General features: G+C 38.8%; 1 protein-coding gene across 9 annotated transcripts in view; it reads left to right on the top strand.

The window, feature by feature from the left end:
• The window catches only part of LMO7 (LIM domain 7), a 217,723-nt gene that overhangs the window by 153,964 nt on the left and 36,509 nt on the right, over positions 1 to 27,250 (top strand). For 2 of the 9 annotated variants that reach the window (XM_014544074.1, XM_014544076.1), the window contains 10 exons: positions 2,334 to 2,532; positions 7,537 to 7,789; positions 8,693 to 8,971; positions 9,255 to 9,446; positions 10,545 to 11,264; positions 12,271 to 12,300; positions 19,769 to 19,886; positions 21,944 to 22,086; positions 23,362 to 23,815; positions 26,073 to 26,381. In XM_014544074.1, coding sequence (XP_014399560.1) covers positions 2,334 to 2,532; positions 7,537 to 7,789; positions 8,693 to 8,971; positions 9,255 to 9,446; positions 10,545 to 11,264; positions 12,271 to 12,300; positions 19,769 to 19,886; positions 21,944 to 22,086; positions 23,362 to 23,815; positions 26,073 to 26,381 — 2,697 coding nt within the window. Of the gene's footprint in view, positions 1 to 2,333; positions 2,533 to 4,656; positions 4,791 to 7,536; positions 7,790 to 8,692; positions 8,972 to 9,254; positions 9,447 to 10,544; positions 11,265 to 12,270; positions 12,301 to 19,768; positions 19,887 to 21,943; positions 22,087 to 23,361; positions 23,816 to 26,072; positions 26,382 to 27,250 lie in introns of those variants that run through there. The other 7 variants (XM_014544082.1, XM_014544081.1, XM_014544075.1 and 4 more) reach the window with 6 other exon arrangements.

The raw sequence follows: 27,250 nt of genomic DNA, 5'->3' as shown, positions 1-27,250 counted from the left end.
TTAAAATTTTTTTTTCAATACTTAAAAACTATAGTTGTGGTTTTATTCCATTATTATAGAGTGGGAATAGCCACAAGAGGTGTGTGGATCTGTAACCTGTTTGGCACCTGTTTTGTTAAAAATCAAAACCATTGTGTTCATCAAACTTTCCAACTTAAGTAGATAATGCTTAATGGCCAATCCAAGATATCAGTTAAAAAAACACTTGGGATAAGCTGTTGCACCTGAGTCACCCTATAAGTTGGAGGTGACTCAGGTGACTTGTCAGAGTGAAGTCCTACATAACCAGGCACCAGGGTCAGACTCAGGTTCTTTTATAACTGTGGTGGCCTGTTATAAATACTTTAACATTTATGAGGTCAAAAGTCATCTCACTGTGTAGTGAGAGGACCCTATGTCTACAACAGTATGTCTATAGAAGCCTGATGGATCAAAAGATTTACTTACGCTCTACCTGGTTTGGCTCAGTGGATCGAGGGTTGGCCTTCAGACTGAAGGTTCCCGGGTTTGATTCCGGTCAAGGACACATGTCTGGGTTGCAGGCTCAATCCCCAGTGTGGGGTGTGCAGGAGGAAGCTGATTAACGATTCTCTTTCACCATTGATGTTTCTGTCTCTCTTTCCCTCCCTTCCACTGTGAAATCAATTAAAAAAAGATTTACTTAAAATTTTTAATCATTTTATATTATGAGACATATCTAGGTGATACCAGCATTAGGCCCAGCTTCCCCATCTGCTTAGAAATAAGGTACAAGGTAGGTGCTTACATTTTCATGACAGGATGTTAATTCTAACACCAGTTTGTCTGGCATCCAAAGCATGCAAAAATCTAGTTCTACTGGACTTTATTGGTTCTTCAAACACTTGTCCAAAAATTCAACTACAGATTGACAAATCCAGCCTTAGCCAAAAGTATGCCTGACGGAGCTGCTGATTATTCATTGTAAATGTTCTTTTGTCGATTTTTTCATATGTTGAGAATGTTTATAATATTCTCATAGTTAGAGTACAACAAATATGTCATCAGATTCAATTATTAAAAATTTCCCATATTGACTTTATCTATTTATGTATCTGTTCATCCATCTATGTTTTATTTACTTAATCATTTTAAAGTAAATTGCAGAGATCTCACCCCTAAATACTTAGTATGTGTGTCTTAAGAATAAGAGTTTTTATTTTTGGTATATGGAAATTCTTCCATATAGCCACAATATCTATTATACTTAAGAAAATTCATAAATATACCCCATTATCTAATATTCAGTCCATATTCAAATCTTCCCAATTATCTCCCAACTCTGTTTCATAGCTTTTTTGTGTGGATCATGATTTAATTAAGGCCCACATCTTACGTTTGGTTGTTGGGAATCCCTAGGTTCTTTAAACCATCTCTGTTTTAGTGAAGTCACCTGAAGCTAACATTCCTGACTTTTACTATAATGACAGTTACATTCACCATATTAAAACATTAAGAGTTTATTATTCTGTATTAATTCATTAATTAATTATTACTCTGTATCATGACTCTGCTAAGGGCTTTATACATTACTTAAATCCTAATTTTAAAAAATCCAGTTGTATTTTGCTATGTACTTACATAGAGAGATGCTAATTAGAAATACGGATTTTGTGTAAATGCTATGTGATTTATAAACCTATAGTTATTGACATTTGCCATGTTTTTGTGCACCTCTTACATGAGCCAAACAAATATTTAATTTAGATTCAGGGAAAATATTTTGTATGTCAGCCAACAAGTCTGCTTTTCTTGGTTCAGATCTAGGTTTCTTAATCGATGAAAATAGATAAATTCTGTGACGTGTATACCTGCTGTACTTGCTCCTCTCTGTTTTAAACTTTTTGTTAAAAAATTTAACTACTTTTTTTATTTAACATATATCTCCTCAACTATTTGCAGAATGTAGGATGGTTATGATTAATTTGTCTTCTTTTGGATATCAAAGTCCAGTTTGATTTTTCTATTTAACTCCATATTTATTGCCAAATAACTCTAGATAACTGATTTTAGTATATTAATTTAGTTAGTAGCTTTTCATATTAAAATCTCTCCCCTTCCTTAATTTTATATAGATTGTACTACTTTATTAAATGATAATGTATACCTCTTTGTTGTTACATGAGGACCAACTATTAGTTGTGGGAACGCAGATTTATATTCTGATTTTTTAAAATCAGATTTTTATGATTAACAGGAGACCTTGTTGCCTCACCTATCAAATGAAGCACAACTTGAGCTATGCAAACAAACAAGTAATGACTGACTACAGTTTGGGATTTTATGCTAACTTATTCTCTAAAAAATTTTTTTAGGCACTTGAAGACTCCAGCTGCCTGAAACGAAGTGGCAGGGACAGTGGGTACGGAGACATCTGGTGTGCTGACCGGGGAGAGTTCCCTGTGCCCGCAGGCAGCCATAGGAGAGAAGATTCATTTGAAAGCTTGGACTCTTTGGGCTCTAGGTCCTTCACAAGCTGCTCCTCTGATATCACGCTGAGGGGTGGGCGTGAAGGTGAGTTGCATTTTTTTTGGTTAATCCTCACCCGAGGATATTTTTCCATTGATTTTTAGGGAGAGTGGAAGAGAGAGGGAAAGACAGAGAAAGATCCATGTGAGAGAAACACATAGATTAGTTGCCTCCTGCATGAGCTATGGCCAGGGCCCAGGTTGAGGAGGAGCCTGTAACCAAGGTACACACCCTGGTCCGGAATCAAATCCGGGGACCCTTTGGTCCGCAGGCCTATGCTCTATCCACTGAGCCAAACCTGCTAGGTAAAGTGAGTTGTATTTTTGACTGGCAGTTTATTTGAATTTGTTTGCATGTTAAGAAAAAATTGGGAATGGGAGAAAGTAGAAAAATGTGGTGAAAACTATTGAGGGCAAAAATTTCACCAAGAAAATAGAGACTAAATTGTAATTTTTAATTTTTAAAAATATGTTTTTATTGATTTTTTTAGAGAGGAAGGGAGAGGCAGAGAGAGAGAGAGAAACATCAATGATGAGAATCATTGATCGGCTGCCTTCTGCATGCCCCACACTGGGATCGAGCCTGCAACCCGGGCATGTGCCCTGACTGGGAATTGAACCATGACCTCCTGGTTAATGGACTGATGTTCAACCACTGAGCTACACCGGCTGGACTGAAGTTTAATTGAAAAAAAATTTTTTTTTCCTCCCTCACTGTATCACCACTAGAGGGATAGTGGTTTCAATTTTTCCTTCTTCCCATTTTCAGAGGAGACAAGAGGAACAGTTAACTGTGATCTGTTTTATCAGTGATAATGTATTTTGATTATTTTCTCTCCAGATTCAGGGTTAATAATCTGTGCCTATGAGGCCTATTGACTGGTATATCTAAACATAAAAAAGGTCCTAAAAAGTTTGTTCTAATTCCTGAGTTAATTTCTTATTTCCCTTCTCTTACTACCCCCCAAAAAAGATTTTAAAAAATTCTCAAGAAAAAGAACTAGACAGACATCTTTTCAATGATCTCTAAGAGAAGAAATGATTGATATCTATCATGACATAACATTATGCTAAACTTTGATTAAATAACAATATAAGCATGGTGTTAAAAAACATCTTTTGATTCTGTAAGGGTCAGAGCTAATACAGGACAGAGTAAGTGTGAAAGGAGCATGTTAATGAAAGTCATCCTGTTTTGGGAAGGAGACTTCTTTCAAAATGTCAGTGTCCTGGTCAGATCAGTTAATTAAATGCTAAGTCTTACTCCTGTGAATGTTGGGTGGTCTGAGAAATTTCTAAATGTATACCTCTAGCAATTCAAATTGGACTAGATTGGAACCATGAGTAAAGTTGCTTCAAGTATTTCTGTGCTTCTACCATTAATGTGAAAAAAAATTGAGAGTTCGGGTTGTGAGTTTGTACTAGATTGTTAGGAATTTTACTTGTTCATTTTGATTATTATTTTAATGTTAAGTGACTTTTCTAACATTTTTATTATAAAAAATTTCAAGCATCGTCAAAGTTTGGAAGAATTTTCCAGTGAACACCCATGTACCCACCACATAATTCTACGATAACATTGTATTATATCTGCTTCATCACATACCTATCCCGCCTCTCCCTGCATTAATTTATCCATCTTATTTTTTGGAGGCATTTCAGAGCATATTGCGCTTGTCCTAAATACTTTAGCATGCAGGTCATTAACTAGAGTTCAATCTTTATTTGTTGTTCTTAGGTAAATTTACATAAATGCAAAGTACGATGAATTTGTCTTTCAAAAATAAAAATCAGCAAAGTGTTAAGCATGGTCACAAAAAATGGCATTTAAAAACTAACAGTAAAAAATGTGAATGGCTAGGGAAGAGTTAACCTTAATAATTACTGCTGCAGTTGTTGGCTGTTCGCTATTTAGTGTGACACTTTTATAGTCTAGATGAGTATTATAATAGTTTTAAAGAAATGAATCTGATTTATAATTTATCTAAGTAATTAAAGCTGTAAAAACAGGCTGAAATTCTGAACTCATATTACTCTGTCCTGACCAGAGAAGTGAAAACATTGAAAGTTTAAATTTATCTGGCCAGCACAGTGAAAGAGAGGAAGATTGAGGCACGGTGGGAATATGCAGACTTGAGACAGTTCAGATGCAGTGGTCCTGTGGTGTGGACTCCAAGTCTTCTCCGATTCTCATTGGACTGGTGCCTGTCCATGTGACCAAGAGCAGAGGCCACTGTCACACAGCTTCCTGATCTCGGTAAAGGAGTTACAGACCTTGTTGAAGAGTGTGGAAGTGAAGACTTGGTAATTATAACTAGGGGTCATAAAAAAGCCTGGGGGCCACCAGGTTGATAAATGATTTTTAAAAACAGGCTGAAATTCTGAACTCATATTACTCTGTCCTGACCAGAGAAGTGAAAACATTGAAAGTTTAAATTTATATCTGGCCAGCAAACAATGAAAGAGAGGAAGATTGAGGCATGGTGGGAATATGCAGACTTGAGACAGTTCAGATGCAGTGGTCCTGTGGTGTGGACTCCAAGTCTTCTCCGATTCTCATTGGACTGGTGCTTGTCCATGTGACCAAGAGCAGAGGCCACTGTCACACAGCTTCCTGATCTCGGAAAAGGAGTTACCTTGTTAAAGAGTGTGGAAGTGAAGACTTGGTAATTATAACTAGGGAGTCATAAAAAAGCCTGGGGGCCACCAGGATGATAAATGTTTTTTTTGTGTGTGATTAGTATATTAAAATTCTGCTACCCACCAGGTTATAGTCCAAAATTGATGATCACCACAACTTAGGATAATGTTTTTAGGTTAACAGAATTGCAAGGTCAAATTCCTTAGGTTTATATGAAACTCCCTATATCAAGAATATTTGCTTACTCTATAGAGCATTGTACTAGAACCCAAAATAAAAAAAATAACTTTAAAAATCCATAAAATGAACAACATGATGACTATAGTTAATTAACACTGTTATATACCTGAAAGTTGTTAAGAAAGTAGATCCTGCCCTAGCCGGTTAGGCTCAGTGGATAGAGCGCCGGCCTGTGGACTGAAGGGTTCCAGGTTTCGATTCCGGTCAAGGGCACATGCCTGGGTTGCAGGCTCTATCCCCAGTAGGGGGTGTGCATGAGGCAGCTGATCAGTGATTCTCTCTCATCATTGATGTTTCTATCTCTCCCTCCCTCTCCCTTTCTCTCTGAAATCAATAAAAATATATTTAAAAAAAGAAAATAGATCCTAAGAGTTCTCATCACAAGAATTTTTTTTGGTCTTTTTTTGTATCTGTATATGAATGATGGATAACTAAACTTATCCATCATTAACTAAACTTATTGTAGTAATTGTTTTATAATATATTTAAATCAAATCATACTGTATACCTTAAACACATACACTATTGACCGGCCAGCATGGCTCAGTGGTTGAGCATTGACCTATGAACCAGGAGGTCATGGTTCATTCCCCAGTCAGGGCACATGCCCAGGTTGTGGGCTCGATCCCCAGTGGGGGGCGTGAAGGAGGCAGCCAATCGATGATTCTCTTTCATCAGTGATGCTTCTCTCTCTCTCTCTGTCTGTCTCTCTCTCTTCCTCTCTCCTCTCTGAAATAAATAAAAATATATTAAAACAAAAACATTTACACTATTATATGTCAATTATATCTCAATAAAGATGGGGAAAATATTCCCGAGTAGCACAGTTTTTTTGTGCATTTAAGATTTCACGTGTACAAATTTTGGCAAGAATTAAGACATTTCTCTCATTTCCAAAAAATGTACTATTTATGTAGGAGGTGGTAAAAGCAAACGGAGCACCAGATGATTGACCGTAAATCCTCCTGGTGAGAGCTGGTTAAATGTCTCCCATTTTGCTGTTCCTCTCCTTCACCCTGTTCAGGTCTCCTGCTTACATAGCTGTGTGTTAAACCACTTCCTGTAGGCCAGTCTCCCTGTTATTTACTGTAGATTCCTGCCAGGCAGGAGGGAGGAGAGAAGATGGCCTGTAGCTCAGGTTAACCCTGCAGGCGCTCTGCTCTGTGTGCTGAGAGAGTGCAGTGCTCAGGTAGTCGGCCTGGGTGGGAAGCAAGCCACATTAGCAAACTTTCTTTACTCGTAGAAATACACAGAGGCAGGAAGGAAAAAGGGGCAGGAGCGGGCGACAACTTGGCCCGGATCTGTAGTAGTGTTCTGTACTTCTTCTCCTCCCGTCTTTAAAAGAGCACATCTATTTAGTTAGTTTTAAGGGAGCGGATTGTATTTGTGTGGATCTGACTTTGAGGTGTAGTCCTTTGAATTTGTGTTTAAATTACTTTGTATCAAAAATGTAATTCCCACGGCCACCCTTAGAAAAAGCCTGACTTCTGTGTTCTCATTAAGGTATGAGACTTAACATTCCTATGGGACGTTAGAAGACATTTGGTCCTGTCTCAGACCTAATGTGTGATTCTTGCTGATAGGGGTCTCAGAATGGTCTACCGACCCCCTTTAAGATCTTTTGTGCTTTCTACTTCTTTTTCTGTGTCCTCCCTTATCTCTTACCTCACACAAATTTTACTACCGACCCCCTTTAAGATCTTTTGTGCTTTCTACTTTTTCTGTGTCCTCCCTTATGTCTTACCTCACACAAATTTTGGATGGTTGCATGCTTTATTTTAAACTACTGTCTCTCAAGAATTACTTTTATATCTCATTTTAAGTGTGTTTTATGGACATGTATTGTTAGGTTTTATTGACATGTATTCCATCAACAAATTTGATGAAAAAATTATATGGGCAGGGAGAGTCAAGAAGAAAAGGGTTTCAGCTGTAATTTGGGACTTTTTCTGCGTAGAATGTGCAACAGTGAAAGAATGTACCGCAGGCGCCTCCAGTATGCAAAGCCAGTTCCTCCTAATGGATCTTATCGCAACTTCATGACAAATTTCTAAAAATATTTCCCGCAGTTAGCAGCAGGGAAAGACGAAGCAGGCATGCCGTGTGGGTTTCAGCGAGACGAGTAATCTGGAGAATAAAGCCAGTTCTTGTGCCTTTTTATTTTTACAGGTTGCGAAAGCGACACAGATTCTGAATTTACCTTCAAAATGCAGGAATATAATAAAGATGATATGTCCTATCGAAGGATTTCGGCCATTGAACCAAAGTCTGCTTTACCATTCAATCGTTTCTTACCCAACAAAAGTAGACAGCCGTCCTACGTGCCGGCGCCCTTGAGGAAGAAGAAGCCGGACAGACATGAGGATAACAGAAGAAGCTGGGCAAGCCCCGTCGGCACAGAAGCTGATGGGACCTTTCCAAGGTACTGGGATGCGATCTGATGATTGAGCTTTACAATTTCCTGTGTTTGCAAATGTGCCGGGATATTTAAATGTGGTAAAAGGAATGGTCCTTAACCTGTATTTCATAGATAATATTTTAAACTTCATTAATGAAAATGTTTTTCCCCCCTATATTTTTAGTCATTCATATCTTGAAGCTGTTTCTTCCATTTAAAAATGTCAGCATATGATTTGCTGGTTCTTTTTTTAGATGCCTGCCTTTAGCATTATTGGTATCTTGCAACTTACTGGGTGACTTATATTATTCCTTGGGAGCTCGGCTGTGCAGCTCCCCTTTGTTGATTTCTCATCAGGTTAGCAGAGCAGTGTGTGACTTTTCAAATCCAGCTTCCTATCAGAAGGAGGCATTCGGTCCTGAAAGTGGATCGGATGCCGAGGATGAGCAAAGGTTGCCTTCCTGTAGTTTTGGATGACTTAGCCAACCTTAGATTCCAGGTGAGAAAGAGCCCAGAGAGTTTCATCTCAAAAACTCTCTCTCCTAACACTTGTTCACACTTGTTTTCTCCTGCTGACCCGGTAGCCACCGGGCTATGCAAACTGACGAGGTCAGAAAAATTTCTCCCGGGGCCAGATGTCCATCCTGTTGATTGTGCTACATAAAGTAACCCCCGAAACTGTTGGCAATTTGTCTCCTTTTAGCACCGATTGTTATCTTCGGCCCTCGTGTACAAAGCTATTGTCTAATTAAAATGAGGTGCTGTGATGCTGCCATAACTTTGTTCTAGGAGCGTTAATGATGAGAAGGGAAACTAATTTGCTTCATTCGCAGTGGTATAGACTTTGTGAGCCAGGAAGCATGCCTTTTGTGTTCTCTGTCACACGTTGATCATGCAGTATCTTAATTGGTTGGATGTTTTGAACAGTAACGAGAGGAGAACTTGGGGCACACATGTGGAGAACTGGACAGCAGTACAAGAAACTTCAGACTCCTTCTGTTACTTGGAGGAGGAAGAGGAAAGGACAAGCATCCCCGACACTGTAAAGGATGACCTTTATGTGCGAAAGCTAAGCCCCATCATGCCAAACCCAGGGAACACTTTTGATCAGTTTCTTCCCAAATGTTGGATCCCAGAAGATGTGAACTGGAAAAGAATCAAAAGGGAAACTTATAAGCCATGGTATAAAGAATTTCAGGGATTCAGGTTTGTCTTTATGCCTGTTTCTGTCAGTCTAGTGTTCATTCAGTGCCCTGGCTGGGTGCGTTCTGTGTGTGCTTTTTATGAAAGAGACAGATTGATTTCCTTCCAACATCTATAGAACCTCTGTAACTGGAAAAAAAAAAGTCATTTAAATTTAAACTTTGGGATCTGGATCCTAACACGTCCTCCTCTATACATAGTCATAGCTTGACACTATTTAGTTATATTTTTCTCCAATTCTTTGTCTTCTTCCCTCTCTCCTTCCTTTCTCTGCCTCATTCCACAGTAGATGGAGCCCAGACTTTGAGGATGAGGATTCAGGCTCTGACAGAAGCTCTGCCATTCTTAGTAGGATGCAGAAAGCAGAGCGTAGGCTAGACGGCACCTGCCAAAGACGTTCACTCCTGATGGAAGTAGCCAGGAGCACATGGGACACCCATGCAGCCAGGAGAACCAGTGGTGCTTCGGACGAGCCCAGGTGTACCTGCCTGCATGAGCCTTCCTGCTTGGAGTCTGGCATGCAACACCCAGCCGGCTTCTTCTGCGCCATTAACCTCTGACCATGATGCGTTGAATCATGGAACTATACTCACTTAATATTTAGTATAAAAGCATAATGTATAGCATATTGCTTTCTGTGCAGACATGTAAGCTTGGAAGTCTATAGGATTAAGTATTCTTTAGCATAGTCATGTATAAAATAGTATGGAGTTACATGTGGCATAGCCCGTTCTTTTGGAAAACCATTTCTAAAAGGCCTTTGGAAAAGTGGACCGCCCTAGCTGGTTTGGCTCAGTGGATAGAGCATCTGCCTGCAGACTGAAGGGTACCAGATTCGATTCCGGCCAAGGGCACATGCCTGGGTTGCGGGCCCGATCCCCAGTAGGGGGTGTGCAGAAGGCAGCCAATCAATGATTTTCTCTCATCATTGATGTTTCTATCTCTCTCTCCCTCTCCTTTCCTCTCTGAAATCAATAAAAATATGTTAAAAAAAAAGAAAAAGAAAAGTGAACCTAGTTTTACAGTTGTGCTGTGCGTGGAGATATAAAGGAAATAACTTTCAGATGGACAGGAGGACAGGCAAGTCTGGTGGGAAAATGCAGAAAGAAGAGTCATCAGGGTCTTTTGTACAGCTTCAGAGCATTGTAGTTTTTAAATGTCTGCTTCGTACCGGTGCCTATTGCATACAGTGCTTCATGACTAACTCTGAAACCTTTCAAGATTATTCCTGCATCTCTGGGATGAGAATGAGGTCATTGTGGCTCATGGAATGAGGAAGAGGTGACAGCAAGAGTTGCATTGTATCTCAGGGAGCTGTACTCTCCCCAGTTCGAGCCCTATCACTTGGCCTGCTTGGTGCCCACCTTTCCTGAGCTGTATCCTCTGCTCTTGTTTCTTTAAGTGGTATCCAGGAAAGACACAGGTGGTGGCATTCAATGCCAGTCTTCCACACAAGAGTCCTTCCCATGCCCCCTATAATTAAACAATAGTGGCTAGTTGGTCTGCTACCTAATTACCCGTTCTCCTTAATGCACTTAATAAGATTCTCCCTTCCTTTTTCTTTTCTGTGCTTCAGTCCGTTTTTATTACTTCAGGCCCTCCAAACATATTCTGATGACATCTTATCTTCTGAAACAAATATCAAACTTGATCCCACTGCTGGCCCAAGGCTCATAACTCGCAGGCGGCATCTCTCTTATGCACCAGGGTATAGAAGAGGTGACCTTGAGATGTCAGCCCTCGATCCTGACTTAGAGAATGACGATTTCTTTGTCAGAAAGACTGGGGCTTTCCATGCCAATCCATGTGTTCTCCGAGCTTTCGAAGACTTCAGAAGGTTTTCTGGGCGAGATGATCCTGTAGAGCGAGATATAATTCTGCAGTGCAGAGAAGGTGAACTCGTACTTCCAGATCTAGAGAAAGATGATATGATTGTCCGACGAATTCCAGCGCAGAAGAAAGAGGTGCCTCTCTCGGGGGCCCCAGATAGATACCAACCAATCCCTTTCCCCGAGCCCTGGACTCTTCCTCCAGAAATTCAAGCAAAGTTTCTCTGTGTACTTGAAAGGACGTGCCCATCCAAAGAGAAAAGTAATAGCTGTAGAGTACTAGTTCCTTCGTATCGGCAGAAGACAGATGACATGTTGACCCGTAAGATCCAGTATTGGAAGCTGGGAACTTCTGTGCCTCCCATCAGTTTCATCCCTGGTCCCTGCAGTGAGGCGGACTTACGGAAGTGGGAGGCCATCCGGGAGGCCAGCAGGCTTAGGCACAGGAAACGGCTGATGGTTGAGAGGTCAGAGTGTGTTTCTGCAAGGACTTCGCTTGTACTGAATGGATGGTCTTGTGTTACTTTTCTTGTGTGGGAAAGTGGCATCATATTGCCTGACTGCATGTCATGAGCCATTTTGAAGCATCCTCTAAACATTTATTTTGCTTTGAGAAACCTTTGCACATTTCATGGAAAAAGTGCAATTCCATATTTGCACATCACTGAATCGCCTATTCGAGGCCTGTTTAAGAAAGTCTGTACACAGTCATTGCCTTTGGCCTTAAGGAGAGACTGTGGTACTGTTCTGCGACATGGTGTTTCATGAAAATGTTTTCTGATTACATTTACAGACTTTTATTCTCGTGTCCAGGCGTTTCTGAAACAGTCCGGTTGTAGTTTGGTTTTATGTGTTTCTCATTTTGGAGTGTGTGATTTTTGTGTAAAAATTTCCCTGAAAATATGGCATTGCAAATTTCATTTAACTTGCTTTTGATTTTTGTTTTTGACCTAGGTTTCTTGGACTATAAGTGTGTGAATTTCTAAATTTAGAGTTTCAAAGTGTAGTGCAAACTTGATTAAAATGCATGAATATTATTTGCTCTCTGCTAAATTTTACATGTATGTAATTATGGCCATTTTTAGAATAATGAACACATTTATGTGTTATGCAACTTGATGTTCGATGAATGTTCAGTTTGTTGAACTTTGGGATGGGCAAATGTGATTAGGTTGAATAAACCTAGTAGATGCAAATCTAACTTTTTTATTAGTTCCTGGCAACTAATAAAGCTTTTTGTTTTGGATTTGTTAGTTCAAGCTAAATCCGGAAACTCTTGATCTTGCTTAATGTGAATTCCTTGAGATATGAGATCAATGAGAATTTGAGACATGATCAGGAATGTGACTGGAAAAGCAACCTTTTGAGATTTGTCCATCTCTTGTTAGACACTTTAAGTTAAAAACGTCGAACATTTAAAAAATAACACACTGGCAGAAATGACTTTTAATTTTTGGTTTTCTGATTTCTTAGACTCTTTCAAAAGATTTATGGTGAGAATGGGTAAGTGTTGTGGTTTGCATCAAAAAAGAAATCTCTGCACATTGTTTGTCCTTTGTGTAATGTGTCATTGCACTTCTATCCTGGCATGTTACTAAACGTGGATGCTGTGTGCTATGCATGAGATATTAAAATGGGATATTTTTCTTAATTTAGCAACCTAATGGTAGTGTGTCTGAGTGCTCAGTGCATGAACTGCTATATCACAACAATAGAATTGTTTTAATGGTTCAAAATTCAGGTGGTGTTTTTTTTTTAAGGAGTTGATTAAAAGTAACAAAAGCACTTACCTGAGATTGGGCATATTTATTTTGGTATTTGATTATTATAATTCTCCTTTCTAGATGTGGGATACTGCATAATTGCATTTTAGAAAAATCTTTGATGGAAAGAGGATATTAGCATTTACTTTGAGGTTGGAATACATGTGGTTGGCATTGTCTATATACTCCTACATATGGGGGCTTTCTTAGTTTGGATGGTGAATGCCATTAATGTTCCCTTAGTAGGATTTGGAAACATTCTATGTTAGAGTCAAATTAGCCTTCCAAAACTTGCACAAATTAAAATCTTGGTAGTTTCCAGTATTATTGCAAAGACTGTATTTATAACTAATTCTTAATTTTTGTCTGTTTTTTTAATTTTAGTCTCCTGATAGACATAAATATTATAAAAATAACTTTTGGAAATATTTTCCATTTCCAGAATAGTAGAGTTAAAAGTAAATACTACTTTTACTTTTTACTACATACTATCTGTATAGAATCATTTATTCTTAGTAAAAAATAACCAGGTGGCTACATATAAATAAATATTTTCCATCAAACTTTCTTTGATGTTGTGAATCTAACTGCTAACATTTTTGAGCAAGAAGAAAACTTAAATATTTTAATCAATCTTTAATCAGGTATCTTAAATTTAAGGCCTAAGACTGAGTAGCTAAGTATCTTTCCCTACTTAATTCATCTCTAAGATTTAACTCATCTCAAAGATTCTCTAGTTTTGATAATTTGATAGTCTAGAGGTCTTAAAAGTTGCTAAAATTGCTGTTTAAAGCAATATAACCATTCTGGGTGTCAAAGGTGTAACTAAACCACAGGCACATCATTGCAAGTACTTCTCAGTTGATGATTTTAAAAATCAGGCTCCCAGCCTGTTTTGAATATGCCATGCAAGGACACGTTGTTCCCGCCCCAGCTCCTCAGGTGTTAAAGCCTTCTCATCAGTGAGGATGAACACGGCAACTTCAACAAGATGCTTAAGCACCTGTTCATCTTGATTCATCAAGGCAAAGCTGTTGTAACTTGATGAAAAATCTTTTTGCAGCTTCAAGCATTTTGAGTGATAATTTTCAGAAGAATTTTCATTGGTAAATAAGACTTTATAATGTAAATAGGTTGTTTTTCTTAAAGTGGATACAAGTACCCTGAGTACAAGTCATGTGAGGGATGGAAACATGTACAGCTATTTCAAAGGATACGTTATATAACTGGGTTAAGAAAAGAGAGAAACCCAAATGCCAAGACTCAGAAAGCAAAGGATTTTTCTGGGCTGTCACTAGCAGGAGCGAATGCCTCCTGTAGATTATTTCAAGACTGTTGTTTGCCTAGTATAATGTTTGTTATAAAGGCAATTTAGTGACAAGGGAACAACACAAATAAAGAAAGATTGTCTGTAAATTGAGACTGATGAATACTAGTAATGTTTGCCTTGTCAAATAATGGAAAGTAACACAAATACAAATATGTTCTCACAAAACTCAAGTGCATTTTAGGCCATTTGCAATAAAAAATCTATTATATGGTATTCCCCCCCCCCATATTCTGTCAGTTACTGATATTTTTCTTAAATTGATCTGCAATGAAAACAAAAAATTGGATTGAATATAGGCTTTTAATCTGGAACTTATTTCATGTTTATAAAGATGTTCATAAGTGTTTATAAGGATAAAACAACTGATATTCCTGGGTGATATTTCTCTAGACATAATATATGTTACCTAGAAAATCATTATTGTTCAACATCCTATGGTTGAAAAATAATGAATGTTTGTTTTTTTTTGGTAAGAACCAGGTTAAAGAGAAATGTGTATTAGATTTTGAAATCTTAATTATTAATTTTTGGCTTGCTTTTTATTTGGCATTTAACACTTGTCACTTGTGTATTTTTAGTAAGACGCTTTGTATGTGGCAGTCATTTCTCACATGTGTGCTTTTGTGTTGCATGGACTTATGCCTTTATGGTCTTGGTGGACGCTCTAAGGACAAATATGTAAGGATATACAGTTATAATTTTGCAATATGATTAAGCCATTGCATCTGCTGCCAATTATCTTTTTATTGCCAAGACAACAAAAAGAAAGGGAAAATAATGTTGATGTGAATCACTTTCTGGGGATTATGCTCCCAGGAAATATTTGACAATATCTGCAGACTTTTTGACTGTCATACTGGGTGAGCCTTTGGAGGGGCGGGGGGTGAGGGGGGGGAGGCAGGCATTGCTACTGGCATCTAGTTCCTTTACAGCAGGGATGCTGCTAAATGTCCTTCAGTAGGCAGGATAGCCCCAACCACAGATCATTTTCTGGCCCCCAAATGTCAATAGTACTGCTGTGGAGAAACCCTGACTTAGACTATAAACCTATAAATGAAAAGTTTCCTTTATATTGTTTATCAATCTAGTTTGTGGCAGCTCTAAAGCCTCTTACCCTGGTTTTAGTATTGATTACCCTTTAGTTTATCGAATTCCTGCAACATCTAATGGAGGTATACAGGGTAGGGCAAAAGTAGGTTTACAGTTGTTCATATGGGAAATAATACAATAAGTAATAATAGTACAAGAATAAACTCTGTGCCTCACATACTCACAACTGCAGACCTACTTTCGCCCACCCTGTATTTGGAGGTGCATTAATAAGTATATTTATATCTTCCTCTGAAGGTTGGGGCCCCCTAACTTAGTATCATAGAAGTTCTATTTGCCCCATGAGGCTATCAGTGATTTTTATAGTAAGGAAATTAATGCTACACACTGGTCCTTTTTGATCCCTTACTCCTTAGATATTCATCTATAAGTTTTCTGAAATTGAGTTCTAAAATAATACGCATCATAAAACTAGTCAAAAAGTGCCAGGAGAGTAGAAGTTGATCAGTATCATGGGAGAAGAGAGTAAGATTTTAGTAATACTGTTTTATAATCTATACCTTTTTCCTTTACCTTTCCCCTTCTTTCTCTCTTTACCCCAAATGCTGTTAAAGAAAAGTCAAATCAGCTAAAAATGCCACATATTAGAACTGTATTTTCATTTTTGTAAAAAATCCAAAGCAGTTCTAAATGGAAGCCTCTCCAGATTTAAGGGTGGCAGATAAATGAGTTGTAAGAATTGTGATTGGCTAGTGAACATTAGCGCGCGCAGTCTTTTATAGTTTCCCAAGCAATTTTCCTGAGACTATCTCTGGTGCTCATCTCATTTCTGTAAGGTAGACAGGTGGGTATTACATGCATTTTAGAAACATGGAGAAAGGGAAGCAGCTTTCCCAAGGTCGTCCAGCTAGTGAGTGGCAGAACCGGACTGAGGTTTTGTCTGATGAGATAATCCCGGTTAGGCTGCTTGGCTCACAGTAAGCCCTCAGAAGTTTATTATGCTGTCAACTTTGATAAGGAAAGCAAGAATTCTTCATGATCTGGCTAGAACACTCCCGCACTCCAAAAGTTCTAGATTTTATCAGTGTGGCCTGGGATGACCTCTCTAATTGGAAACTGCTTTGGGAGTTAGTTTTCAGAAGATCCCACACAGTTACATTTGCCTTCATAAGAAGAGTTGGTGTACAGCACGAGATGGTTGTTGACATGCAGTCCACATAACCTACCCAAGTCTCATAACAATCCCTTTCTTGAATGGGGAACTGAGGCTCAGAGAAGTGAAACGATGTTAGGATGGGGTGAAAATTATTGCCACGGGCAGGCCCGGAGCCCCCACCTCCTGTCTCATTCCAGTGCCTGGCTCAGCCTGTCTGGAAAGTGCTCAGGCTTATGTAGGAAACTTTATGCTCCCCAGGGAACAGAAGGCGCTCACATTCCTGCCCTGTGCAGGGACTTGTCAGCTCCTGATAGTGTTTGGCTCACTTTGTTCACGTTGGGCACTGCCTGTGTGCCAGGTTCTGTGCGTGGGCTCTCCGGAGGCTGCCCTGCCCATGATGAGTATGTTTTTTGAAAAGGCACGAGTTCAGGTTCTGCATTGTAGGAGGTGAGGTCTCAGCTCCGGTGTAAAAGTCTGGGCCAGTTGAGACCAGCCAGCTGTCCCCCCACCATAATATTACTATCATATTTGCATTTCCATTTTTGTTCTGAAATTTTCGTAACCTTGTGTCTTAAGTATCCAGATTCCCTTCATGTCTTGATCGTAAACATTTTTCCTTGCCTCTTTTTGGTGAGTCTGTTATAGTATTAGCTGAAATAGCCTAATTCTTTGCAGTTTGTGAGTTAAGTAAATTTATATCCTCAAATTTATACAGATCAGTTCTATATAGTCATACATAGTTAAGTAATATTACATTCATAGAGCAATATATAATTTCATATGTAAATTCATATATTTCCTATATGTAATTCTTTAGTATTCCTTAATAAGTGCTATAAAGCTTTCTTTATAAAACTTTGGGGAGGAGTTATACATTCTTACAGAATATTAGAAACATTTTAAGTTTATTTTGCTTGATTAAATGTGATAAAACATTCCTTATTCTTATCACAGATGTTAAATGCATGTATCCTGCATGCCTTGTGCTATGTTTTCCTCCCAGGCAACGTGTGAACCTGTGAGGGAGCTAAGCCAAACATGCATGCTTGTGCACACACTATGTACACAATATGCTGATTGTTAGATACCATGAGAAAGGTAGAACTAAAGCACTAGAGAAGTTGGGAGAAGGGACAGACAGACCATTTTTGGCATGGAGGAGCTAGGAAGACTTTATCAAAGTTGCAGAATATTATCTAGATCATTAATACATTTATGATCACATGCATGGGCTGGGCTCTCTTTGAGGCACAGGTGATATAGCCGTAAACAAACCGGGCAAAACTCCTGCTTTGTAATCTTATAGGACAAGGCAGGTGATGTCGACATAAGCATACATTTCAGATGGCAATATATGCTATGGAGAAAGGTGGGCCAGGGGAGAGGGACATGTGCTATTTTTGCAAGGAAACACTGAGATAACATTTAAGCAGGTGACTGGGAGTGAGAGGTAAGCCATATGGATATTTGGGTGAAGAGCTTATATGTGAGCATGAACAAGGAAGCCAGTTGGCAGTAGCTGAGTGAGTGGAGGAGAACATTTCAGGAGATGAGTGCAGAGATGTAGGTGGGGACCAGGTCATGGTTGGACCTTGTAATTCTTGGTAGGACCTGTTTTTAACTCGAGTGAGATGGGAAGGAATTGGGGTGTTGAGTAGACGCATGATCTGAGTGCAATTTTGAGACTCCTCTGTCTGCTATGTTGAGAATACGCTGTTGGGCAGGAAGAGGTGGAAGTAAGGAGACAGATTATTGTGATAATACAGCAGGAGATTAATAGCCTGGAGCAAGGAAGTGATGAGGAGTGGTTGTATCCTAGATATATTTAGAAGGTAGAGTGACAGGTTTTACTAAGGAGATCAGTGACAAGTATGAGAGAAAGAGAAGAGTCTGGGATGACTCCAAGAATTTTGGCCTACAATCTGGAACGTTGTGTTGACTTTTATTGGGATGAGAAAGATGGGTTTTGAGCAGATAGTAGAATGAGCAATCATGGTTTTGGTCTGTGACAACTTTGACCTGTTAGACTTCCAAGTGGACATTGCTTACACCCATTTGGAGTTTAGTCTAGCAGGATTCCTGAGGACAGGGGCATTTGAAAAGGCATATATACTGGGGAAGGGCTTTTGAGTGGAGGGAACAGTTCAGGAAAGACCATCATGGGATCTGGAGACTGGGTGATAATTTAAGAAGCTTTTTAAAAAGTCTAGTTAAGAGTTGACTGTGCTCTGATCTAGGGTGTTGGCAATAGAAATGGAAAGAAAAAGACACTGAGTAAGAGGACTTGATAACTAATTGAAAGTAAGGAGAAGGGAGAGGCAAAGGTGAAAAATGGTTCTTTGGTTTCAGATGTGGACGATTGGAGGGCAGGCAACACTACTAACAGCTATAGGAGGAAAAACAGGGTTGGGGACAGAATTGAATTTGGCCACATTAACAATAACCATATGTTTAGTGAGTTACTGTTTACAGAATCCTTTTTGATATTATTTCATTTGGTCCTTTTACAATTTATATGGTTAGGGGATGTCCATGCAGAGATGTTTATCTAATGAGCAATTAGAATTGAGTCTAAGGAGGCGACTGGTCCTCGTCTGTGGATTTGGGAGTCATTTGTATAGATTATAATTGAATTCCTGAGCTAAGTAATGTGGTGATGGCAAGATCTAGGGGAAGGCAAAGTTTAGGGGCCCAAGAAGGAGGTGTCGTGTTACTTAAATGAATAAAGGTGGAGTCAGTTACAATGAAATAAAATCAGTAGTGCCATATGAAAGATTTGTAGGAGAGAGCATTTTGGGCACCCCACCTTCAAAAGCTCTGTCTCTCTCTCTCTCTTCACTCATTCCAGCTGCTATTCAATATTAGACCTGACTCCACTCTTTTTTCCCCCCCTCAGTTTCACCATCTCTGGGGGCAGTTTACCCCAACTTTTTATGGGTGCATGTATGTAGCACACATGTGCCTTGTGTTTGACACCCAACTTTGTTCATCGGTTTCTACTCTAGATTGAGCTCTGTGAAAGCTAACTCTCAGTACATCCTCATGGCAGGGGACCCCCATGGAAGACATGAGAGCTTCCTTAATAAAAAGAAAGCTATGGAGGCTATCTTATAACTGGGTATTAGAAACTACCTGTGGTGCTTTGAGAACAAGTCCAGTGCAGTGGTGGGCAGGTGGTATACAATCTTTGAGAAAAGTCAGCACACTTATTCATGCTATTGAACTTGAGGAGAAAATATCAGGTAATCATTAAATTATTTAATAAGTGTCCAGAAAAGGCAGCCAAACCTTAAAAGATTATCTTGGGGAGAGATAGAAAAATAAAGACAAATGATTCTAGTGACTAATAATAATTACTTTTTTTTCTGAAACAATTCTTTTATGCAGAGACCACTCTAAATATGAGCATTGGATTTTTTTTCAGACGTAGGAGGTTTCATTTAGCCATTTTGTGAAAGAATTCACACTTGAGTTGCATGCAAGGCTCTTGTTTCTGCGTTTTGGAAAAACACCATTTATCTCTGTAGTGCTATTTCTGTGATATTATCTCTAAAGCATCTAGGTAGTACGGCAGAAATTTAGATGGAATTTCCAAGTCTAAGCCCAACCTCCCAGTTTTAACTCTACATCCAGTCATGTGAACCTTGGTTACCGTGGGTATTTTTGTTATAGGAGTAAGTCCATGAGCGATGTCAGCGCCGAGGATGTTCAGAACTTGCGGCAGCTGCGTTACGAGGAGATGCAGAAGATGAAATCCCAATTAAAAGAGCAAGATCAGAAATGGCAGGATGTGAGTATGCTTTGTATTGGGAGATGGGAAGACTGGGCAGGTGTGTGGGTTTGACTTTTCTTTGCTTCCCTGCAAACCAAGTCAGTGTACTCAAGAGGTGATTTTCCTTGCTATGAAAGAATTCAGGCTTGTAGAAAATGTGACCATCTTCCTTTAAGAAGATTTTTAAACCTTCTTGGTCCATTACTGTTGTATATTTTAAAGGCCATTGTGCAAAACACAACAGGCTGTTTATCTTCTAATATTCTCCGAATTCTCCTGTAGGAGAAGGTCCTTCCTGGCAGTGTTGCTAACTTGTTGACGTGCGTTGGTAGTTGAATTCGGGTGGGACTGTTACTGATGCTCGTGAAAGGAAGAAGCTTTGCTCAGGGTCTGGGAAGCCGAGGGGCAGGGGCTCAGCAGAGTCTGGGCATCAGCGTGGAGAGATGAACTGGTTCTTACAGTTAGTAGAGGAGATTTAAGAAGAAATAGTTTGGTTGAAAATGTAATCGTATAATCTGAATCAAAGTTAGGTGTTTTCACAGAACTGTCATAGTTTTGTTCCTACAGAAAGGAGCTTGGCCTATTTTGAAAGGGGTAATTGTTATAAACCAAAGCAGTGTATAAGTATGATAAGCTATAGAAAGCAAACCCAAAGATGTTTGAGGACATCTTTATGGTGATAGAGTTGAGTGGTAGCATGAACAAAAGGCCCAGAGAGAGTAAATCTTAATTTTTCAAAGGAACTAAGGTCTAATTCATGAAGGAGAAACCCCCTGCTGTGGCCACATTTCAAAATTCCAGTGCCTCTTTGAGTTGGGGACTCAGTTTAATTGTCAGGAAACAGGAATTCAATGTCATTTTGCCAACATACATGGTAACTGTTTGGGTGTGAAAATAGTAAGTATTGAGGAGTTATCAATTAGGTTAGATCAGATAAAAATGCATGCTTGTGATCCTATAGGACAAAATGCACACTGCTTTTGTTCTTTCTGCAAATAGTTCAAATAGGTTTCAGGCTGTTTTTAAAGCAGAGTAGCTTGGTCTGCTCCCAGAGGGGTTAAACCAAACTTAAAGTTGCATGTCCTAGGGGTGAGATTCCATTTAGTCTGAGAACTTGGAGAGGCTCCTACTTGGGCTGGAATGACTAGCAGGTCTTAGTATGGCACTTCTCTGTTTGGGAGACATAGAAAAGGTTGTACCATTGAAAATGCCTTGAACCCCTGGGTGTCAGAACCAGCTTAGACTGCCAGGGCTAATGTCAAGGTGAACTAGGTTGATCGTCCTGGGTTCACCTGGCTGGGAGAGACTTCCCTTCCTAGGAATATGGGAACAGGTGTCCCCTTGTTCTGTTTGATCTTCCTTATTGCCCTGTCCTTATGTAAAGTTTTTCCATTCTGAAGAAGTCAGTACTCGAGGCTGGCCTCCCCAGTAAAGCCTTTTGAAACTCCTGCCTGAGGTAGGCCATGCTCTCCTTTGGACCCCGACTCTCTCAGCAACCCTATCGCACTCGTTGCTGAATTTTTATTTACATGCCTGTCTTCCCCTTCTAGACTGAGAGTTCCTGGGAGCGGGGAGCACATCGGATTTATCTGTGTTTATTCACCCTTTGCCTCCAAGCAGGGACTGAGCTCAGGGCTCGTTCAATGGAAGACCCAGTGTGCATCCACGCTTAACCATTTTATAATCATCTTCTTTTCCAGTTTTACTGGTGAAGACATGTCATTTCATACAGCAGCCAGATTCTTGGAGTGAGATGAAAATGAACTTGAAACAGTTCCTGCTCTTTCTGACCTGGCACCTAATTACAAGCATTTAGCATTCTTTGTGAAATGGGCAACGAGGCAGGAAAACAAAAATGGGGTCTATCTTATTAGGTCAGGTTTTTTAGGCAGACACATGAGATAAAGGCTTGGTACAGAAACGCTGGCTATAAAAAGCAAAATTAGGGCACCTTGGCATCGAGTGGGAGTGAATAGTTTCAGCGATGTAATGGGATCCGCTGGCACGCTCGCACTGCTAGAAAGGGTGTGTAGCAATTCAGGTATGCCTGTGCTGATGTGATTTTCTTCTGTTAGGACCTTGCAAAATGGAAAGATCGTCGAAAAAGCTACACTTCAGACTTGCAGAAGAAAAAAGAAGAGAGAGAAGAAATTGAAAAGCAGGCGCTGGAGAAATCTGAGAAAAGCTCTAAGACATTTAAGGAAATGCTGCAGGACAGGTAATAGACTGGATAGATCTCCTGGTCAGAGAGACCAGGGTTAGAAATGGACATTTTGTGCATGTGCAGGGTGATTAAACTGTAACCAAATATGCAATGAAACTTTCAGCATTTTGCTTAGCCATGAAAAAGCAAAGTATTGCTATGAAAAATAGTGGCTTGGATTGACAAAAGAAATTTGTACTAAATAGATATACATTATTTCTTCATTTTACATTGAATATTCATATGCAGAATTAGGTGGTATTGGCTGTATTTGGCACAGAAAAGGAACTATTGTTTTTCTCCTTTTAAAATGAATTTAGGAATGGAATGGTCAAATAAAACCAGCTCCCACACTCAACTAAATTGTGTAAAATATAACAGAGTTATTTTTCATGTTTCAGTGGTACAATTAACATTATATTTCAAAGGAAGACTTTATAAAAATAAATTGTGAGGGTTTATTTTTTTGCATTGAAACATAACAGAATAAAGGTCAAATTAAAATTTCCTGTTAGAGCAGTTACTCTGTGAAACCTTGGGATATGTACAGCTCAGGGAAACGGCAAATATGCTTTAAGGATAATGTCGAAAGGAAATGTGCTGTCAGGTGAAATTACACAAAGCTCCTTTATGCCCCAGAAGCCAATTGCAAACACAGTTTCATTCACTTAAATGCAGCTGTCAGCTTCAGAGGCACTCCTTACTAAATGCAGAGATGAGGCTGTTTCGTCATTTTCTCTATACGTATGAATGGTGACTTTTAATCTGTAATAACTGTGCAAATTCTATGAAGCTGTATGAAACTAGATAATAACTTGATCTTAATAGAAATCTGTGTCTTTTGCAGTCTTTTATTTTTACTAAGTTATTATAAAGCATGTACAGGAAATACAGGGCTGACAAGGAATCTACGTCTTTGGAGGGTTCAAATTGGTTGTCAGGCAGTTATATGTGTAGTGTGTCAATTTTGGAAGACTTATAAACTTGTGGCTAAATTTGGCGAATAATTCCTTATTAAAATTTCATTTCCTTATTTATCTTTACAACTTAAAAAAAATCCCTGTGAAGTATTTGAGAGCCTCTCTGAAAAGGAAAGTCGAGCTCTTATAATATTTCTTAGTGTGGCATAAAACAACTGCATGTATTTATCCTCATATTCTGTTAGTATTATATTGCACATTGTGTGAAGTTAGTATTATATTGCACATTATTCCCAGCTCATTTTATATGCTAATTATCAAAATAAGATCTGTCTCCCCACCTTTGAATGCCAAATGCATAACTTTGCAGCTATGGTGTGTTTCTGCTAAGGGAATCCCGAAATGAGACGTCTACAATTACATTGAGGAGTAGAATATATTCTTCTGATGATGTATTGAGTGAAGACAAGCTTCCCCTGACACTAACTATGTCAGAAGCAAGTCACCAGGGTGAGAGAGTAGAAGAGAAAGGAACAACTTATCCTACAGAAATTCCTAAACAAGATTCTACAACTGTTGTGAAAAGAGAGGACACTCTACCAGCTGAAATTCGGCTTCCTTCTAAAAGCCCCACGGAAGAACAACGCCCAGCCTCTTTGTCTTCCCAGCGTTCACTGACTACACAAATGGAGTCGACTCGAGTTTCAGCTTCTCTCCCCAGAAGTTACCAGAAAACTGATACAGCTAGGTTGACATCTGTGGTCACACCGAGACCTTTTGGCTCTCACTCAAGAGGAATCTCATCGCTCCCGAGATCCTACACGGTAAAAACGAGTTCTCAGTTCATATACTCTATTCTCATGAGCAAACTGTTGGTGTACTTGTGCAGAAGTTTGAGTTATGTATATTTAATATGTAAATTGTACATAACATATATAACACAATTTTTATTTTAGCCAATGTAGATCCCGTAGATATTTAATGCTACTTAATGCTTAAAATATAGCAATGATGCAGAATTGATTAAGCTTTAAATTCAATAAAAAAAAGAAAAGAGAACTGATACATTTTGAAGAATGAATAAGCTACATTCTAAGGCAGAGAATTTATTTTTTAGCATCAGATTTTCTCAGATGTAGCTTTTGTGAAGTATTAGATTGAACTATATGAAGTTTCCAGTTGTCAGTTCTTTTAGACTTACAAAACAGCAGTTTCATATGGTTTGACTTAAATATTTTCAGTTCTTCTGTACAAATGTTTATTTTTCCCCATTTTCTACTTCATTAGAACTTGATATGTTTGAGTGTAGTTATTAAAATGTATCTTATGTTCAAAAATTGCATATTTATTTCTGTTTATATTAGTATTTTTAAAAACATGGAATCATTTGCCCTGAGAATAAAGCAGTATCACAAACTTGAAAGTAGGTTTACTAATTTTCATTATGTAAAAGGAAGCAATGCACTTCTTTTTTTTTTTTTTTTTTGGCTGAGTTAAGATTTTAATTTAAATCTTTTTTTTTTTTTAATTGCTTAAATTATTACAAAGAGTATTACATGTTTCTCCTTTTTTTCCCCCGCCCTTGAAAATCCCCTGGCCTCCCCTACCCCCCAGTGTCTGTGTCCATTAGTTATGCTTATATGCATGAGCAATGCACTTCTTACTATCAATGTTCAAGTTTCTTTTTTCTCTGCCAATGTGGAATCTTAAAATCTAAAAGAGAAAAAATATGATTAAAACAAAATTGAAGTGAGGGAAACTTGTCTAAATAGCCAGGAAGAACTCCTGATCATTATCTTAATTTGACAACATAAAAATTAAATTTATGTGACAGATATTTTTATCATAGTCAAAAGATAATTTATAGACTTGGAAAGATATTATTAGAATGTATTATAAATATAGTGTCAATATCCCTAAGGTTTAAAATGGCCCTACAGGTTGGTAGGGAAAAGATAAACCAGTAGGAAAATGGGTATAGAAATGAATAGCCAATTCAAGAGAGGGGATTTAATGGTTGATAACATAAAGGACCCAGGTGCATGTTCAACCTCATTAGAACAAGCATGAGGTGTACAACTTTTCATCTATCAGATTCAAAATGTCTAGTGTTGTCAAGAATACAGAGAAACAAACATTCTTTTTTAAAAAAATATATTTTTATTGATTTTTTACAGAGAGGAAGGGAAAGAGAATTAGAAATATTGATGAGAGAGAAACATCAATCACCTGCCTCCTGCACACCCACTACTGGGGATGTGCCCGCAACCAAGGTACATGCCCTTGACTGGAATTGAACCTGGGACCCTTCAGTCCACAGGCCGACACTCTATCCACTGAGCCAAACCAGTTAGGGACAAACATTCTTTTTTTAAAAAAATATTCTTATTGATTTTTAGAGGGAAAGGAAGGGAGAGGGAGAAGGGAGAGTTAGAAACATTGATGAGAGAGAAACATCAATCTGCTACTTCCTGCACACCAGCCCCTGGGGATCAAGTCCAAACCCCAGGCATGTGTCCTGACTGGGAATTGAACCAGTGAACTCCTGGTGCATGGGTTGATGCTAAACCACTGAACCATACTGGCCAGGTGAAACAGACATTTTTATACATTGCTTTGGGTGTGCTTTGCTATAATTTTTAAAAGATATTATATATAATTTATATTTATATATAAATATCCTTTGGTCTAGCAAGTCCACTTTGGGAAATCTGTGCTATAAAAATATTCTGATTATAAAGATATATGGGTACCTGTTGCAATGTTTTTGGAAGTTACAGAAAAATTTGAACAGCATTGAATGCATGTGACATAAGTAACTTGTAGATACCCATACTATAGAGTATTCAACAGTTAAAAAGAGTAGAATTCTATCTACTGACCTGAACTAATGTAATTGAGCAAAGCAAGTTTCAGAGGTCTGTTTATTATATAAACACTTATGAAAACAACTCCTCCTCCTCCTACGCTGGTATGAAAGAATACGCTCCAAGCTTTTGGTAATCTTTACTAAATATTACTGTACACATTTTAAAACAGAAATCTAACAATACCAAGTTTAAAATCATGTTTCCTATTTAGATGGATGACGTTTGGAAGTATAATGGAGATGTAGAAGGCGTTAAGAGAATTCAGTACAGTTCGGTCAGCACCTCTGTGCAAAAATCTGACCCAAGCCAGCTGGCTTCCAGCTCCTTTGGTGAAAGAGAGGCAGTGACATCGGGAGAGGGTATGATGAGGTTGCCCTCTCCTACACCCCCCTTCTCATCTCTCTCCCAGGACTGGGCTTCCACTTCTAATGCTACCTGGTCTTCAGTATCTGGCCCCAATTCAATGTCTGAACTTGGAGAAGGGAGAAGCTCACCACAGACAGACGTGTCACGATCAAAGGTGAGTTGGGGAAGGCGTTTAATCACCCAGGCTCAGAAACACAAGTATTTAAACTGGAACCCATACCTCTAACCCATGTTTCTAGGCGTTGTAATCGGCTATGTGGGCTGATAATGTGGAATGTGAGATTGCATTTATTTTGAGCAGATCTGGGAGGAAGTAGGTCTCTTTCAACTCTGATTTTATGGATTCAGATGACCCTGTGACTTGGGTGTATTGAGACCATTGGCCAGTCTCCTTGGGGTTTATCTGGGTGTTCGTTCTACCGCCCATTTCAGCAGCTGCTGCCTTTACGCTGCACAGCAGTCCTGGATTCAGGTGCAGGACTCACTCAGGAAGCTTTCGATGCAGGTCTAATAGATAAATGGGTAATAAAGGCCCCTTTTCGGGGACATTAACTGACCGCAAGGAGAAATTGGTGCACACGAGAGGTACGGGCCTCTAGGGACATGGCATTTCTTCCTCTATCATATTAACCTTCTACTGACTTTCAATGCTCATTTATACTTTAGAAAGTCTAGAATTTTGAACCACTCACTGTCTCCTAATGGTAATATTGAGGGTTAGTTATAGTATGACAATTGTGTTCCTTAACATTTGGAATCCAAACAAATATACCATCAGATGAAGAATGACTGGAGGTATTTGTAGTTTTTCCTTCTTCAAATCCCCAAAGATGACAACAGAATTATTAAGTAATGACTGTTTTTTTAGTATGTTTTACACACAGGCTATAAAGCTGTTGGTTGTCTGGATCAAGCTTTTCTCTTTTAGGAAAAAACCCTTCGTAAGCACTTTAATATATTAATCCCTTTGCATGGAGGAGCCTTTGTGGTTCTTTAGCTTAGTGTAGATTTCTCTGGTTTCTT

This window comes from Myotis brandtii, unplaced genomic scaffold (assembly GCF_000412655.1).
Source record: "Myotis brandtii unplaced genomic scaffold, ASM41265v1 scaffold350, whole genome shotgun sequence".
NCBI classification, from domain to species: Eukaryota; Metazoa; Chordata; class Mammalia; order Chiroptera; family Vespertilionidae; genus Myotis; species Myotis brandtii.
This window is presented reverse-complemented; position numbering and strand designations above follow the sequence as displayed.